The sequence below is a fragment of the Melanerpes formicivorus genome, unplaced genomic scaffold, assembly GCF_026170545.1.
Source record: "Melanerpes formicivorus ecotype bairdi unplaced genomic scaffold, bMelFor1.0.p_v2 SCAF_5, whole genome shotgun sequence".
NCBI lineage: Eukaryota > Metazoa > Chordata > Aves > Piciformes > Picidae > Melanerpes > Melanerpes formicivorus.
This window is the reverse complement of record NW_027142357.1, coordinates 31,459,197-31,478,204: the sequence shown is the minus strand read 5'-3', so window position 1 is coordinate 31,478,204 and position 19,008 is coordinate 31,459,197. Positions and strand designations below refer to the sequence as shown.

Below are 19,008 nucleotides of genomic sequence, written 5' to 3'. Positions count from 1 at the left end.
TAGTTTAAGAGTCACACAAATTACATCTCCTGGCAATATGAGATCATAGACTCATAGAATCAATAAGGTTGGAAAAGACCTCAAAGATCAAGTCCAACCTGTCACCCAACACCTCATGACTACTAAACCATGGCACCAAGTGCCACATCCAATCCCCTTTTGACCACCTCCAGGGACAGTGACTCCACCACCTCCCTGGTCAGCCCATTCCAATGGCTAACAACTCTCTCTGTGAAGAATTTTCTCCTCACCTCGAGCCTAAAATCTACACTTGTGATGAATATCTCATGTTGCTAATTAAAGCAAAAATGGTCACAGTGTCCTTGTGATAATGTCCTGGTTAAAGTGTGAATGGAAAAGATTATTCCCTACCTTCTCAGCGTCTTGCTCAAAAAGGCGGAGTTGAAAGCACTGGTCCAGTTTCAGCTTGCGGACATGCCACATCTGGTGCAAGTGTTGGCGAGTAGAATGCAGCTTGTCCAAAAGGCTGGTGATCTTTGGCACAAGACTTTGAAAATCTGCACTTCCAGGAATGCAGTTCCTACCAGAAAAACCATCACTGCATCTTATGCACTGTAATAACCTCTGACCCTCGCGATCCAGCTCTTCCACGGGAGCTTTAATCACTTTTTTCTTCAGCTGCGTGTGCTCGTCAATCAGCCTTCTTGAGCCCTCAACGTCAACTGGAAACTCCTTCCTGGCCAACATTTCCTGGAGATCCTCCAGCCTTGATAATAAATGGATTGCACTGTTGAAAAACTCTTCCAAGGAGACACGCAGCTCTATCCATTCATCGTGGTTGTAATCCAATGATCCTTCAAACTCATCTGTCAGTTGAGAAGGGTCTACCAGCTTTGCCAGGCCTTCAACAGATACCATGCTTGTCTAAAGAAGGGAGAACAACAGCATTTGAATCAGTGACTGTCTAATCAGAAATAACAGCTCAGTCCACAGATAGCATGAAGGGATTATTTTCCTTATCAACCCATAACTGAAGAAACATTGTAAAAGATGCTGAGGACTATGTTTAATCCTGACAAATTAATTGGATTGAAACCTTTTCTATTAGTGGCAATGATTTATTTATTCCAAGACACAGTATTTGCTGAAATAATGTCTATCCTTTACAGCTGGCCTGGCTATCAAGAACATATAGTGAGAATGCTTCTGTCATGGATTAACTCTGGGGGACACTGAAGACTTCTTACTGCAGCTGTTGGATATCTGGATATGATTGTTCACTGAACAGGTACACTGTACAGCAGGGATTCCTCTCCTTGTGTTGCACTCAGGCTAGTGGCTATACAGCAGCAAAAGTTTTAGGCACATGAACTGAAACAGGTAATGTGATCTGCCAAAACACAGAATAGGCTGGGTTTTTCTTCCAGACTATTCCAGTTGACTTTTGCCCCCGGCAGATCTCTTCCATATTAGTAATTTCTAATGTAATTAAGCCAAAATCAATGCAAAAGTGAAAAGCCATTGGAGTATTAACAATTAGGATTTATTGCTAATAGAAATTGCTGCTCATGAATCATACACAATCAAAGAGATGGTTTTAATTCATTCAGACTCAGTAATCAATGACAGAGAAATGCACAGGGTACCTAGAAACCAGATTACAGTTTTAGGACACAAAATCTGGTGTCTGTTCCCATTAACTTAGACTTTTTTTTTTGTTTTCCCCCTGAATATGAGCATAGCATTTCATGTGTTACTAGAGATTTCTAGTGCTGTCATGATAACACCCAAGTTGGCAGCCCTTAAAGGCTTGTGATGTTCATCAGTGACTGCACATCTATGCCCTAAAGATCAAGCTTCTAAAGAATGTCAGAGTTTGTGCTCTTTAGAAGTGGAGGCACCCAATAATCACAGCAAGCTTGTAAAAGTCATCTATAAAGAAAAATACACCAAGTCCTGTCCATTATCCTGAATCTTGTCCAAAACTGCAGGCTTCTCACTGGTCTAAAGTTAATAATAAGGTTTTTCTTCCAGTTTGTATCCATCTAAAAATATTGGGCATTCTGCAGTGAATTAAATTGGGATTGCATTGAAGTGTTGCTCAGCAGAAGGATTTTTTTAAAACTCTCTTGCAATGTTCCTTACTTTGGGGAAGGGGAGGACAGAGGGAAGAGCCAAAAAACAATGGGAAGGTAAGTAAATACCTTCAGAAGGATTTCCAATTTCTAAGCCTCTTGGCCTGGACACTAACCTCTTGAAGATAATTCAATTTAGAGTTTAATTGCATGTCAAGAAAAGGCTTCCCTTCATGGGTAACACCTGGGCATTTGCCCTGCAGTGTGTCAAACTAATGCAAGCATCGATCTTATCATGAATAAAATTTAGCATGATTTCATTTCATGAATTCTGCATTGAATTTCTTTATTTAGATTTCTTTATTTAAGGAGTTGTTGAAATTCTCATGAGAACAACCTTAGTTAGACAAGTAGGTGGTTAAATAAAGTAGCTGTTTCTCAGGCATCACCCATCTTTCCTTTGGAAATCACTTTTTAAAGTGCTGCTCACTATTTAAACCCTTTTGGTAGGACAAAGAAAACAATGTTGAAGGCATCTCTGAATTAATGCTAACTAGACTGACTGGTCTCTTTTTTTGTTTCCCCTGTTTTCATTGTGTAATGATCTGTGGGCATGCTTCACTCTCTGGACTGTGGCACAGAATAATTCTGCCACAGTCTCACAACACAAAATCTAGATCATTAGCCTCCACTAAAGGTCATAACACTGCCCTGGCATACGCATAATGGTTCCATTAGGCTCAAAAGCAGAATCTGGCCTTAAGACTGCACTGGTTGTTGCTGAGTTTGTAGATGGGAGCAATTCAACAGAGATTTCCTTTGCTTTCCATGGCAATCTGTTCCTGCCAAGAATCTCATGTTTGATCAGAGCTGTGGGAAATCACCATGATGGTTCAGTGCAGAGAGGGTACCTGTGTGCTGCCCCACATAAATCAAATAAATGAGTCATATTGACCTGTGCTGCTTAGTTGATGTTCACTATTCTTCATAAAAGACAGCATGAGATGTTTCAGGTTCTAGGCCTACTGATAAGCAGTAGCATCCATAAGAGTCCTTTAAAACAAAAATTCTTGGATTATGGTGTCAATATTGCAAGGGTTCTACTGTATGGTGGACCACAACTTAAGAAATCTTTTCAAAATCATAGAATTGCAGTACTCATCCGTTCCAAGTGTCTGCAGGTGGTCAAATAGACAGTGAAAGCACTGACGCTCTTCCTCTGATCCAAAAAAATGATGAACCATTGCAGACACCCATGTGGACAGCCCAGCAGACAGACTAAGACTCAAAGGTACACACACAAAATTAAAATACCTTTAATGTGTGCCACCATGTACAACAAACGAGTCTGGAGCCTATACATAACAGACTCAGATTTGTAACTATGAAGAACAACTTAACCACAGTTTACTCTTTGATATCATAACACCAGCTCCACACAATAAAAATAGGGCAAGCTTCCAATAAGTATTCATTTTTAAGACAAATAAATGTTCTAAAAATGTATATATTTCAACTCTATTAAGTTACTTCTATGTTTTGAAGTTTTAGGAACACATTGCTTTTATTTACTAAAGCAATGGAGGACTGAAATTCAGTGTTGGATATCCATGCAGAGAGTGCATTTACTTGGTTTACCATGGAACTGCCCTTTAGTGTACATATACATATTTTTAACAGGACTTCCCCATCCCCTGAAGTTATTCTAGTACTGTTCTCTGCACAGACTCCCTCCTGCTCTGAATTGCTCTCTACCCATGCATTTTCTTTCTCCTTCCCACTGCACTGACCCCTCTCATTCCCACCAGGCAGCACTGCCAACTGCATTGGCCTGTAACTGAGGCTGCTCCTGCCTGGACCGGTGACTTCACCAACTCTGAGGACCCTCTGGAGGTGACAAACCTATACTGAAAACGGCTTTGCTTCCGAAGGTGCACTGGGGACAGCAAGTTATTTTGATGGCTAAGTCATAGTAAGTAGCCAAGATGCACTTAAACAAAGGAAAAATTACGACTGGACTGCTTTTTTGTGAGGCTTAAATTGTGATAATCAGGTACAAGTTTGTTACTGTTCCATACTAGTTGCCCACTGAATTCAAAAGTGCTTTTAAGAAGAGGTTGAAAAGGTTACACTGATTTAACAGATCTTAAATAACATGTTTCTAAGACAAACAAAGCAAAGAGTGAATGTAACCTCACCAAAAATAAATGCAAAAAACCCCCACCCTCACCAAAGTGAATTAAGTTCATGAACCTCTGAGATGAAGCAGGCACCTGGTTCCACTAGTGTGTTCAGAAAGCAAACTGCTGCCAGGGCATTAGCCCACTCTGGCAAACAGTTCTCAGAGGTGGGTTGTTTTTCCCTCTCCTTCATAGGGTTTGGGATTTATGTTGGGTTTTTTTAATGAAGAAAACTTATCAGAGAAAATGCTTTACCACGTAGCTCTCACCTCGAAGATGAACTTGGAACTGCCGAAGTTCGTTTTCTGCTTCTGCCAGAAATTATCAGGCTTTATAATCAGAGCAACATGAATCTCAGCAGGAAAGGCTTCTTGAAGGGTTTTCAGGAGAGGCTTGATCAAATCCCATTTGGATCCCCGCATATCGATAATAACAGTGAATCCTCGCTTACAAACATCTTCGCTGTGGGGATAAAAGCATATCAAGTTAATTAATATCGTAGATAGTCAGACTAAGACTTTTGTTGCTAGTGATCAACACTCCACAGCAAAGCAAGGGATGATATACTTCAAAAGAAAAGGCAAAAGAGATTACAGCACAAAGACTGCAAAAAAGGCTATCTAATTTATATGAAATTTGAGTATATATTACAGTTTAATCTCTGATTTCCCAAATACATGTCATTCAGATTTTCACTGAAAACACAGATACTTTCACACAATTGAAAATAGAATCAAATTATTTCTGTGTGCACATAACAGATTCTGCTTTCAATGTGTTAAATTCAGTCCACAGCCAAAGCCAAACAGCAGTATTCAGCCTTAATGTGGCCCTGGGCAGCACCTCTCCTATGAGGAGAGACTGAAGGAGTTGGGGCTGTTCAGTCTGCAGAAGAGAAGGCTCCGAGGTGACCTAATTGTGGCCTTCCAGTATCTGAAGGGGGCCTACAGGAAGGCTGGGGAAGGACTTCTCAGGATCTCAGGTAGTGATAGGACTAGGGGGAATGGAATGAAGCTGGAGGTGGGGAGATTCAGGGAGGTTCTTCACCATGAGAGTGGTGAAACCCTGGAATGGGTTGTCCAGGGAGGTGGTCGAGGCCCCGTCCCTGGGGGTGTTTAAGAGCAGGCTGGATGAGGCTCTGGCCAGCCTGATCTAGTGTGGGGTGTCCCTGCCCATGGCAGGGGGATTGGAACTAGATGATCCTTGTGGTCCCTTCCAACCCTGACTGATACTATGATACTATGATCTAGTTGGAGGTGTCCCTTGCTCACTGCAAGGGGGTTGGACAAGGTGACTTTTGAGGGTCTCTTCCAAACCAATGCAATTTGTGAATGCTGTGCCTTAACACTGATGGGCACTTGTAAATAGAGAGTCCTTTAAGGGCTTTTTAAAAAGTTAATTCCCAAAAAAGTGGCTGGCAGGTATTCCTTGAAAGGAAGGTCCTTATGACACAGCATGTACGCTGTGTACATTGAGGCCCTTTTCCCTCCTGTTTGATCATCCAAGTGTTGCAGGGCTTTTTTCAATCTGCATTTACACTTTTCTGCCAGCCTGTGTTCCTCCCTTCCAAAAACTTCAAGACAGTTATCTGGCCTGGTCATTGGCAATGCATGGGGCCCAACAGCACCACATCATTAGTCTGCAAACACACCTTTCCTTTATCCTTAGGAGAAGAGAGGAGAAATAATAAAAGGACACGCTGATTCAAGTCAAATCTGGACAGCTTTCAGCATAGCTTTTCCAGGGACACTGTTCCTCAGAAAGAGAGGTATGGCTCAAAATTATCATTCTCTACCTGCAGCATCCAACATTTGATGACATTTAGGAAGGGTCTACACCTCTGACTGATCAATATACCTGCCATGCATGGTGTTGAAGTCTTCAGAGCAGACACCAGTCTGGCTTGAGGCCTCAAGCTCTTGCACAGAATGTGAAGCTACCTATCCCCAGTAATATTATTGTTATGGTAAACGACTAAAAGTCATTGGTGATGCACTAAAAATGCCTGAATGGTCTGCTAATGATCTGATTTAATTTTTCTTTTATTTTTTCACATGGAATGAAAGTCACAGCTTTTTCCACCAGGGGAAAAGCTGTTGCAAGAAAGAAGCATGAAAAGAAGAAAAGAAGATGATTACAGAAAGAACAGTTGAGAAAGGAGGGAAACATGGCAGAATATGAATATATTTTATATAGTACATGCAACAGTGAAGTACAGAACAAGAAATCCTCTTTACTACAGTAACACAGTACCTCTGACCGTTCTGCAAACTGGCCATCAACATAAATAGGATCAATAATGCAGACATAAAGGCATATGCAAGACAGCCTAAAATATCAAGTGCTGATACCACTGGAATGAATCTGGAGTATGCTGAAGACTGATACTATTAAGTATGGTTATAATGAAGAAATTGTGAGACTGATCAGCCTCCACATGAATACACTCAGTGCACAAACACACAGGACAATTGTCACTATACCTCTCTAAATTCTTAAAGCACTCTGTTTGCTAATAAGATGGAGCTCCTACACATCTCACTGAAAACAACTCTAAAGCTTCCAACTACATTTCTGGGCTGGAACCGAGACAGGTATATCCTTCATAGGAGGCACACTGGATTAATCTATGGAACTCAAAAATAAAAGTCCCTAGTAATTTTACTAGTACCTAGAAAGATTTGTGCACGCATGGACCACCTCATGGCAAGGATTTTGCCACATTAAAAGAGAGTTTGAACAGTCTCAACTTAGTTCCAGGAAGGAGCAGTGAAAGCCAGCAAGCTTGGTCCTCTGTCTTAACGTTATTGGCACATCTAGAATGAAGTCAGTGCAAAGAAAAGCTAGGGAGACTGGGCACTCCCAAGCACTGCCAGAAATACAGATCTTTTTATTCTCCTTTTACCTACTGCTGAAAGGTCAGACATCTGATCCTTCCATAACTAATGCCAAAAGGCTGTAAAAGAAGCTTTGTTGGTGGTGCTACTGCCTCCTGCCCTTTGCAACAAGAGCTGAGACAAAGAATCACATCAGAAAGGGATGAATAGAAGTTTTGTGTTTTGGCTGTGGAGAGGGGTGCCTGGAAGAGCACTTACACTATACAAGCAAGCAGTTGGATACTTATCAGGTACTAATAGCTCAGAGAAAAAAGAGGGAGATAACTTCTTCAGGGCAGGGGTCATGTGCCATGCTGTGTCCTCTAGGGAGCCTTGCCCTGCTGGAGGTCTCCAGGTACCTACACTCATAGCACAGTCATAATCTGTCTAGATTGAATTTTTTAAAATGACTCTTCAGGAAACTATAAATGCAATTCCAAAGAATTAAAAGCACTGAGTAATAACAGTCTGCAAAACCAGAGCACATACATGGAAGTACAAAAGGCTCACCTAAATGTGGAGATACTTCATAAGCAACTTAGTTTAAAACCCTAAAAAAGCCCAAAATTTGAAGTTGCAATATCCAAACAGTTACAGCTATAGATGAGATCCAAAACAAGTTGACCTTGGGAAAGCATAATGAAGCACCCATAAACTCTGGTAAGTCATAGCAATCTGTGAAGTCTTGCAATCTTTGACAGTCATTTTTCTTCAGTTACCCAAACGTACATTCAGGAAATGACCCTAGGTTCCTTTTGAATAGTCTAGCCATGCTTATTGAATTTCTTGATTAAAAGCAACAACTCCAACTCTTCCCAGTTCAGCAATGAGTCCCGAAAAGCATCAGTAACAATCAAGCTTCCTCTACACTGTCTGAGCAAGACATACCTTATCCCCAACTCAGCCACGAGTCTTACACACAAGGAATCATTTTAGGCTAACAATTAATGATGATTGGGATGCTTAATTTTTTTCTGGTATTGACTTTTGACCAGGAACTAGAGAAACCACTCAGATCAAGGTATTTGGACAATCCATCAGCCTTTTGGCTGTGCTCATCTGGACTAGATTTGGAAGGGTGAGCACAAAATATTTGATAGTTGATATGTCGCTTCAGTCGCTACACTGCTTTCAAGCAAAGACAAAGACCAGTTTCTAAGTTTACTAAAAATAGCCTAGAATATTTATGAAAGCAATACTTATGATCTGGATTTGTTTCTTTTTATTTCTTATTTTTTAAGCATAAAATTGGAGCTCAGGAGCAGATGTGATAATTTTGTCAAAATAAATGCCTCTCTTTTGGTTTCTAGGATACTTTCATAAGGTTATTTTCTCAAATTTCCTCTTTAATTCAGGCACATTCTAAATTATATTTTCTTTGGCAAGAGCTGGCTTGCTGGGTACAAAATTAGTTTAAGGACTTCATGCTTTCTGATTAATCTTTCAAATACCTGTCATTGATTATGCTTATTTTTCATCCTTAAGGTTTGGCCAAAGCTTCTGGCATTTAGAAGCTTCAGCACTTGATTAGCTGAAATAACATAATATCTCCATTCTCATTTTGCAGACAAGAGTTAATGACAAAGAAGCACATTTAGCAAGCCTGTCGGACCACTAAAAGCACAGATCTGACATGTACAGCATCTCATTCAAAATATGATTTGCTAACAGTGAGAGCAAGATCTCCTTTAAGAAGGGTCAGCATAACCTTGTCAGGAGACACCCTCAGCATAACAAGTAGCTCTGCAAGCATCAGTTTGTAAGCACAAAATCGGCAGGAACTTAATTATTTTTGAGATCACCATTCCTTTGACAAATGGGACTGTGGTCTGCCAATTGATTCACAAGCTGAGGGGGGAAAAGGGAGAAGAAGAGGACAAAAACGTGTATGTGAAAGCTTTCCAGCACACAGGGTTATCCCAAAAGCCTCATTTCATACTGAGAACAGACTAACTCCACTGCCTAGCTTCCATATCACAGTGTGCCAAGGATCATTTCAGCAATTTATGTGTTAATATTTTTGACCAATTAATTGATTTATTTTTTTCAGTCAGCTTGGCTGTGGTTTTTTTACTCATCTTGAAAATGAAGCTAGAAGTCACATGCCTACTGGTGTTTCATGTTTCCATGTTGAGCCTGATGGCCACCTTGTCAATAGAAACAGTCATATACATTCATAATATACTTTCCAATACATGTAGAGGACTAGGTAAAAGTCCTTCCTAGCAGACCTGTTTGTTAGTCACTCCTGAATCAGTACTATTTGTTAATATATTTTAGTCCATTTAATTCTTCTCAGCAAAGTGTACCTTGCTCATTAGCACACCTACCAGCCATCTCCCTAAGCTTTCACACTGTTTGAATTGTATTCCCTAGTGATTGTAGCTGTTTGATGTGAGAAGGTAGTTTGGCTTGGAGACTTGATGGGGTGCTTGGTGCCATAGTTTAGTTGATTAGATGGTGTTGGATGATGGGTTGGATGCGATGATCTCGAAGGTCTCTTCCAACCTGGTCTGGTCTGGTCTGGTCTGGTCTATTCTATTCTATTCTATTCTATTCTATTCTATTCTATTCTATTCTATTCTATTCCATTCCATTCCATTCCATTCCATTCCACTCCATTCCACTCCATTCCATTCCATTCTCAAAGATCCTAGGACACCTGTGACGGATAGTCCTTATATCTCCCTTACACGCCGGTACACCAGTGACCGGTGGAGGAATTTAGTGACAAATGAAGAACATTACTCTGGAGTAACAACTCACAGAAAGCTCCCACCACAGAACCTCAGCTGCCTTCATCCTAAATTTCCATTCTGACATTTTCTAACTTGGTATCACAATGCTTTTTTTTTGCAATTAGTGGAGAAAAAGTCATCCAGCCTCCATTTCCAATAAATCCTTTCTTCCTTACCGTGACCTAAATGTGTTTCTTCTCTTTCAGCACTGAAAAGGAATTGCTCATTCACACTTTTCACAAAGAGAAAGAAACTGAGGCCAGTTTCACACTGGCTGGAGCTGGATATAAAGCAGCAACCTAGAGAAATTTCACTGACATGTTGTAAAAGGGTTTGGAGCCAGTGAGGTCCAGTCAGAGACAACCTCCCTGTCTCTGGTTTCCAGGCACTGCTCTTAGGGGACATGAGGTGTGATTGCAAATGGCACAAGAATGCAGATGTCTGAGCTGCACAATGTCCACATTCAACCCCCGCATTTGGCCCTGTGCCAACAGGAGGGAACAGAAGGACAGGAAAAAAAAATCCCCAATATTTTGGCAGAAGCTAACTGATGCCAGAATGGGCACTCCTGCTATTCTCAAGTAAGTAACTTAATTTGGTATTCAAGTTTTTCCTTCTAAAAAAAATAATTAAAAAGTCAGATCTGAAGTCAAAGCAATTCTTTTGTAAAATGCTGTAAGCTTGGAAGAACTCAGACACCAGCTAGTTGTAAGAAAACCTTTTCCAAATATGTAAACATGATCCTGTGAGCTCCTGAGAGTTGTAGCGAGAAGTGCAGGTCCCGTATGGTATCTTGGTCAGAATTCAGCAGGATTGTGTCGTGCTGTCTTTCTGCTCAGGTAAAAATCCTGAGCTACATCAGTACCCATCAGACCAGAGCTCTGCAGCCATTCATCCTATTTAATTGAGTAAATAAACACCATTTGAGAAGCTTCCTGTCTTCATTCAAATAGCAAAGATATAAAACACAGCTGTGTCCAAGAATGCGTAATTGCAGCTGTAAAAGCCAAATCTGGAGGACGAATATTATAATTTTTCACATTCCTATTAAGTTTCTGCTGGTAAATTATGGCTTCATATAAACCCATTTACCCTCTTCTCCTTTTGTTGTTGCACATTTACTGTATTTGGATAAATATCTGGCAGGTCTTCCTTGAAACAGCTGCCGAGACAAATACGAAATTAATCAGGGCTTTGTTTCTGCTGAAGCTCGGCTACATTTAAAGGTTTGTTACTACAACAAAACACCATTTGAACAGTAAGTACCATTCAGCTATCTCTTGAGCATTTGAAGTCTGGCATTTGAGATGATTTAGCAGAAAGAAGACAAAAACCCTTTACTAAATGAAAATTACATGTTATTGATATTTGCTGGGGGGGAAAAAATAAAGTATTTTAAAGTTGTGCTGAACTATAAACAAACCATTCCTGCAAAGGTCTGGATAAGCAGACTATTGAGAATATGGAGATTCAAATCCATTAGATTCCAGGTGAGAAAGAAACATATGTATGGTTGCACTTAGAACAGTCAAACCAGTAAGATTTAAAAAATAAATACTTCTTTTTGTAGTTAAAGCCAGGAGAACAGCAAGTCCATTTCACAAGCAGTTGCTATAAAGTTTATTCTGCAGCCAGCACTGCCAGATTTTGACACAAGGAAGCAGATACTTCATCTGGGCAATGACTGGTTGGAGCTCTTAGACCTGGGACTTTCATTTATCAGTTCAAGGCATCAGTAGCTTGTCCCGGTTTGAGGCCAGGCAGATCCTCTCTTGCCCCTGAAAGGGGCAAAAGAATGCCACTCACACAAATGGATTGCAAAAGTGATGGAAAGTTTAAATGGAAAGCAGTAAGTGTTTTACGGGAGCTACGAAGCATAGCGACAAAGAATCCCAAAGCATACCGTGTCCCCTACAGCACACCCAAAGGCCTCCCAACACTTCCCTTCTCCCCACCTGAGGGTATACCCAAGACCCCCAGGGCTCTTTCTTCTTCCCCCACTGCTAGGCTAGCCTCAGACTGGCCAGGTTTGAGACTGCTCCTCACCCCCACCCTTCTCCTCCTGGCATCAGGCCTAAGAGGCCTTGAGATGCTCCCCCAGCGTTACCCGATAGGAGCATCTCCCACGGGAGCAGAGAGGGAAGAGGAAGAGAAAGACTTGAATGAATTTATAGGGCACAGGATATTATGGGTATGAAATATGCTGTTTCCTGTGTCCACCTACTGAGTTGGACCCTCTGGACACCAGAGGTGTAGCTTATGTGGAAGTAACAGGACACACCTAGCCTGAACTGCCACATGGCTTCACAAGTGAGTGAATGGAGAATGGTGAACAGCTCCAGGTATTCAAGTCATCACAGTAAAACACTCACCCCAGAATGGAAAGTCTCCAGCATGCCAACACGTACATTTCATTGAAATGAGTTGTGGGAAGTAGAGTAACCCATAGTGGAAAGACCTTTCCTAGCATAAATAAATCTGCAAAGATGTTCAGCTCATGCAAAGAATGATTAATGTAGGTTTAAACAGACAGCAGCACCTGGTGAAATCATACATGTGTCCAGTGGCAGACAGCATGCCAAATTCAGTCCTGATGTAAGCAGGTATAACTGCTCTGTAGACTAGCACACTTGTTCCAGGGCTCAGTTGGGCTCATAGTTGAAGACAGGGATAAAAACTCTTCAAAGATACTGAAATTACTTTTCCTCAATAGCACTGACATTTCTTGTGGTAAGCACTCATCAGCTCTTGTATGCTGCTCCTGGCAGTATGGGAGAGTAATGTACATCCATGTAGAGAAGAGCTCTAATTAAAGTAAGAAACTAAGGAGACATGAGAAATTGCACATTAATTCCAAATTAGATATTTCATGATGAGTGCACAGAGAACGTGTACCAAATTTAAAACTGAGAAAAAAAGGCTTTCATAACAGCAAAATACTCTCTTTAGGCCCTTTCAGATGAAATGCCTTCTTGTAATTCTTCCCCCACTTCCTTTTGAACTTTATCAAACCAAGATATTTTGACCAACACAGGATTTGAGAGATACTCTCGGGGAGAAATTTCGAAGCTTTTGGTTTTGTCTTCATATAAAAATCTGCACTTCAAAAATAGCAGATTCTTCCAAATAAGTAACTGGGCTTCTGCCCATTTGCAGTGCAGGGCTCAGTACTAGATGTGCTTTGCACTTTTAATCTCCTAAGCAGAAGTGATAAAACCATTCTTTGAAGCTTTACAAGATTTTGGCCAGAATCCACATACTGCATTCAAGTGCATCTGTTAGGACGAAAGGTTGAGCACTACATCCCAGAAACAATGTGAGGGCCCCGAAGTGAGTCTCTTTTGCTGAGATACTATGTGAGAATTGAAATTCTCTTTAGAATCATAGAATCAATAAGGTTGGAAAAGACCTCAGAGATCATCAAGTTCAATTTAGAAGTGCACAATCTGAAAGTTGATGCCTCCATTTTCCTCAGGATGGACAAAGAGCACTGACCATGACTAATAAATCAGTGTTGGGGTTTTTTTGGTTGGGTTTTTTGGGGGGGTGGAGGTGTCTTATTTCTTTTTTTTTAGCTCCACCCATATATGAACAAAGCTGGGTTTTGTAAGCACAATGATTTACCAGAAATGGTTCACTTATCAGATAGATACTTCCTGCCATGACAGGCTGGGTAAAGACTGCCTATGATATTACATCCAGAAGGCCTAGCTCTGAAGCTCTGAATCAACCCATTAAGATACATTTGTACAGTCAGTTTTTAACGTATTGCTCTACCCAGCAGACTTTATGCATTCTTTCAAATACTTACCATGATGGTATTTAGAGGAGAGAAACTTAGATCCTCAAGAGATGGTGGATACTGATGTGCTATTCACAATCTAGTTTCAAAATATCTAGCTATGTCCAATTTGTATTGTAAATTGGCCTCCTGCAAGGCCAGGCTTGCTCTCTCTCTGTTTAGTAAAGAGGACTAAGCCTTGCCAATGAAGACACTTGATGTGAGGTTTTCCTTATTTTTTGTATGGAGACATAAATATGTCATAGATCAAAATCACTGATGCTGGCTGGGCACAAACAAGTGGATAACTGGGTACTTCAAAGGGAACAGAACACCCAAAAGATAGCATTAACCTCCAGAGTGAGAAAGCTGGATCCAAAGAGCTTCTGGAGATCAAACACAAATCCAACTGTCAAATAATGGAACAAAACCTGGCAATAACCCCACAGGCCTTGACTGAGACTTTGTTTTCCCAAGAGTACTTGATTACTTCAGGGGCTGGACTAGATGACCTTTGGAGCTCCATTCCAACCTAGACCATTCTATGATTCTATTTCTTCATCCTCAGATGCCCTCACTGTTGTAGGAGATTAAGCTCCTTAGATGACCGTGCATGGTCCCCCGTTTTACAGTACATCATGCAGAGGCACCTTCCCACCCTGATGGGAGCTCACATATCAGTGTCATGCCAATACAGTTTTAAGGTTGCTTCCCTCACTACGCTGAATTTCCATCATGATCACCATCAGCACCTCTTCCTGTCAGTCACCACTAATTGGAAAAACCCAGAGCAACTCCTTAATCAACTAAAGCAGGTTCAGATAAATGCTCTGAAAATTAATTGCCTGTTTTCAATTACCTGCTCCCTTTCTCCCATTATCTATTTTGCTTCCCCATCAAAAGCACAATAAAACTTCATAGACAAGTTCATCTACAAGTGCTACATGTGAATGTGCATCATCCTATTCATCTCAGGAACTGCATACCCCAGGTAGTGCTTTTCCTGCTCCCAGATCTGAAAAAATTTTGACAAATTAACATATGCCAGGATAGGAACAACAGGAATGAGCTAGTCAGAAAACTCTTACAACTTATTGTAAATATCAGCCAGCCCATGGTAATAAAAATCACACAGAAGATTCAAGGAGCACTGCAACTGAGGATATTTGGCCTCATACCGAATGGCTCATTTGTTTGGGAAGAGACAAATCAAAGGGATGTCACAGACCACATCTACTCCATTGAACCAAGGGGGTTCCTACCTGTGAGTTAAACTAACGCAGAATGACATCCTGTGTAGAAATGGGCCCAAGACAGTGGGTTTCTTAGCAAGCTGAGCCATCACAGTCACCCCTGCCCCAGACAACAACTGGTGAGAAATGACAGAAAGCATTTCACAGTCATTCTGCAAAGCTCTGGCCACATATTGGACACAACATCCATGATAAGAAAGGCCTATAAAATCTAACTCCCTGGCACTGAGATACCACAAACAGATGTAAACATTTTCCTTTCAATTATAGCTTTGGAATTTATTCACTTTTTACATCTGGTTGGAACACTGCAGTCCAGGGGCTGAGACCCAAAGTCAAGTGATCCTAGCAGGGTTGTTCAACTCCTTCTCGTGTTTCTGTGGTACAGCTACCACATTTTTGGACAGACACAGGTAGGAGACATAATTGAAGAACTACAAATTGCAAACAGTCACAGCCACTTCATGGTTAATTCACAAAAGCTTAAGATAGATCACTTAATCTAAGCATGCACTTACTTATCCATGCTGGGCTATATTCTCTGATACACGTGTGCTGATTTTATATAGGGAGCATTTATTGCTCTATACATATGCTTATCTAATTGTACTGAATACACAAGCTTTGTTAAACTCATAAATGAGCACATTTATGGGTCTATGTGAAAGCAGAGCCCTTCATATTTTATTTATAAAGTGGGACAATAGAACTGCATTGACATAGAACATCCATTTAATTCAGAGGATTTAGGGTCGTCCCACTGATTTTGCTATTTTTTTTGCCAGAATCAAAGCTTTTGGTTTTCTTAATTAGATTTCCAGCCCATCTGCTTGCAAAGATAGCCTTGACAATATAAACTAATGCACATTTGTCTTGCTGAGTCTGCAGCCAGTGCAAAGAAACAATGAGACTAGGAGAACAGTGAGTTTGCACCCTCCATCTTATTGTGGTGTTAACTAAAAAGCCAGTTCTGACTGCCTAAATACCAGGACTATTAACTATTTAATTGCTGTTGATTATGCCACCAAATCTACAGATAAAGTATTTCTCAATGCCCTGAAATATTCACATAAGCTCTTTCCCATTTTGCTGACTATGCTGAACAATTCAGGCTGCCAACTAGGATCAGGTAACTACTTGATCAAATAGGTATGCCTTCAATTACAATCAAGGATTTTGCTCCCTTTTTAATGTGTGGAATAAAAGCATAAATCACAACATAATCAGGCAACTGAAGGGTTGCAAAATCACAATTATTTCATATTTGATGTAGAACACACAGGAACACTACCCTAATATATACAGTGCTTTATGATATAAAACTAAGGAACACAGCTAAAAATCTCTGTTGCTATGACACATTTTACAAACAGCATAGAAAACATAGCTCAGATAAACTCAGACAGGTTCCTACTACTTGAAAAAATAATAATACTGCACTGGTCTCTTATGAGAATGACACTATACCAAGACAAAGTACTTCAAGGCTAAAATCACCCATGAAAATAATGATTTTATAAAGAACTGACTGTTGCTGCCTTTTCTATAATTAGTGAATCCAAACTTTATTTAGAATAAACCTTTATTTAGAATAAACCAAACCAGGTTGGAAGAGACCTTCAAGATCATCACGTCCAACCCATCAACCAATCCAACCCACCTAAACAGCTAACCCATGGCACCAAGCACCCCATCAAGTCTCCTCCTGAACACCTCCAATGATGGCGACTCCACCACCTCCCTGGGCAGCCCATTCCAATGGGCAATCACTCTCTATGTATAGAACTTCTTCCTAACATCCAACCTGAATCACTGTTTAAACACTCTTTGATATAAACTCTCCTAAAATAATTAACAATATGTGCTTTTGTCACACAGGTTGTTAATATCTTAGCTGAAGATAAAGAGGTAAGATTAAGGCTGAGATTCTGACAGTGGTGGCTGCCTGAACTGCCACATTGTGAGGTTGCTGCATACAAGCAGTCATATCCTGATACTGGGTTTTTAAAGGACAGCAATGTTCAGTGACCATGCCTCTATAATCCTATAGTTTGTCTGATAAAAATATCTTCCATCTGGTTCCTGTTTGTATGGTTGTGCCTCACAATACAGAGAGCTTGATTAAGCAATTAAGATGGTGCATGGAGTACATGTTTATACTTGGTGGATATAGACGCACTTACATGCACACTTGACTGCTTTTCTAGAGGAGGATGATAGTACTTAAATAAGAATTAAGAAAAGGACACGGGAAGTAGAAGCCTGCAGGCCAGGAGGCCTTTTACTGCTTAGGCTGACCTCTAGCATCAATTTCCAAGTTCATTTTAGTTAATTAATGTATTAGCTTAAAAAAGTTTTGATATCCTCCTTCCATTTGTGACTAAGAGCAGACACACTGAATGCATGTTTCCACCTTGATGATTTCCTTCCTATGCCCCTGGCAATTTACACAATGAGTAAATATCTGTCTTGTGTCATGCAAGGGATGTAAGAGAGTTGTGGAAAAGTCTTGGGCTTGGTGAATGGCTGCCTACACAGATCCTTTCTAGCCTGTTGGTTTGTGATACAATTCGTACTTGATTCTGTTTGCAGAGCAGATATATATATTTCCAGTACATTCAGATTCCATTAAAGTCAGCTGTAGCCTGGAATAACCAACAGATGAACCATGTGATTTTCACAAGAGGCACCTACCAAAGGCAGGAAGAACTAACAGTTTCATAATCCAATTCAGACCCACTCATAAAATTACCCAATATATTTCATAGTTTCATAGTTTCATTCAGGGTTGGAAGGGACCACAAGGATCATCTAGTTCCAACCCCCCTGCCATGAGCAGGGACACCCTACACTATATCAGGCTGCCCAGAGCCTCATCCAGCCTGCTCTTAAACACCTCCAGGGACGGGGCCTCGACCACCTCCCTGGACAACCTATTCCAGGGCTTCACCACTCTCATGGTGAAGAACCTCCTCCTCACATCTAGCCTGAATCTCCCCACCTCCAGCTTCATTCCATTCCCCCTAGTCCTATCACTACCTGAGATCCTGAGAAGTCCTTCCCCAGCCTTCCTGTAGGCCCCCTTCAGATACTGGAAGGCCAGAATCAGGTCACCTCAGAGCCTTCTCTTCTCCAGACTGAACAGCCCCAACTCCTTCAGTCTGCCCTCATAGGAGAGGTGCTCCAGCCCCTCCTTGTGGCCCTTCTCTGGACACGTTCCAGCACCTCCACATCCCTCTTGTAATAGGGGCTCCAGAACTGGACACAGTACTCCAGGTGGGGTCTCACCAGGGCTGAGTAGAGGGGGAGGATCACCTCCCTCGACCTGCTAGCCACACTTCTCCTGATGCAGCCCAGGATCTGATTGGCTTTGCGGGCTGCAAGTGCACATTGAGAGCTCATATTGAGCTTTTTGTCCACCAGCACCCCCAAGTCTCTCTCCTCAGGGCTACTTTCCAGCCAGTCACTGCCCAGCCTGTATTTCTGCCTGGGATTGCCTCGACCCAGATGCAGGACCCTGCACTTGCTCTTATTGAACTTCATGAGGTTGGCTTGTGCCCACCTCTGCAGCCTGTCAAGGTCCCTCTGGATGGCCTCCCTTTCCTCCAGCATGTCTGCTGCACCACACAGCTTGGTGTCATCAGCAAACTTGCTGAGGGTGCACTCAATGCCACCGTCCATGTCACCCACAAAGATGTTGAATAAGACAGGTCCCAGGACTGATCCCTGAGGGACTCCACTTGTCACTGGCCTCCACTGGGACATGGAGCCATTGACAGCCACTCTTTGGGTGCGGCCATCAAGCCAGTTCCTTATCCATCTAGTGGTCCACCCATCAAACCCATGTGTCACCAGTTTGGAGACCAGGATGTGGTGCGGGACAGTGTCAAAGGCTTTGCTCAGGTCTAGGTAAATGACATCAGTTGCTCGCCCCTCATCTATTAATGTTGTCACCTGCTCCACTTGTTTCCACTTATTTCAAAATCAACCAAAAGAGTAAAAAGATAGTGACTTACTTTCTCTTCTCTTGTCTCTGCCCCACCTAACTAAAATAGTTCATCATTTGTTATTACTTGACCAACATTTGAATTTATCTGATGCAAAAGCTAAGTGCCCTGTAATGTTACTTCTAGCATTGGAAGAA

The 19,008-nt window shown here is 41.4% G+C and overlaps 1 protein-coding gene across 7 annotated transcripts in view; it reads right to left on the bottom strand.

The window, feature by feature from the left end:
- Positions 1-19,008, bottom strand: part of KALRN (kalirin RhoGEF kinase) — a 556,957-nt gene that overhangs the window by 330,880 nt on the left and 207,069 nt on the right. For all 7 annotated transcript variants that reach the window (XM_068139021.1, XM_068139024.1, XM_068139015.1 and 4 more), the window contains exons 4-5: positions 4,486-4,678; positions 373-885 (exon numbers count right to left, since the gene is read on the bottom strand). In XM_068139021.1, the coding sequence (XP_067995122.1) occupies positions 373-885; positions 4,486-4,678 (706 nt within the window). The remainder of the gene's footprint in view (positions 1-372; positions 886-4,485; positions 4,679-19,008) is intronic.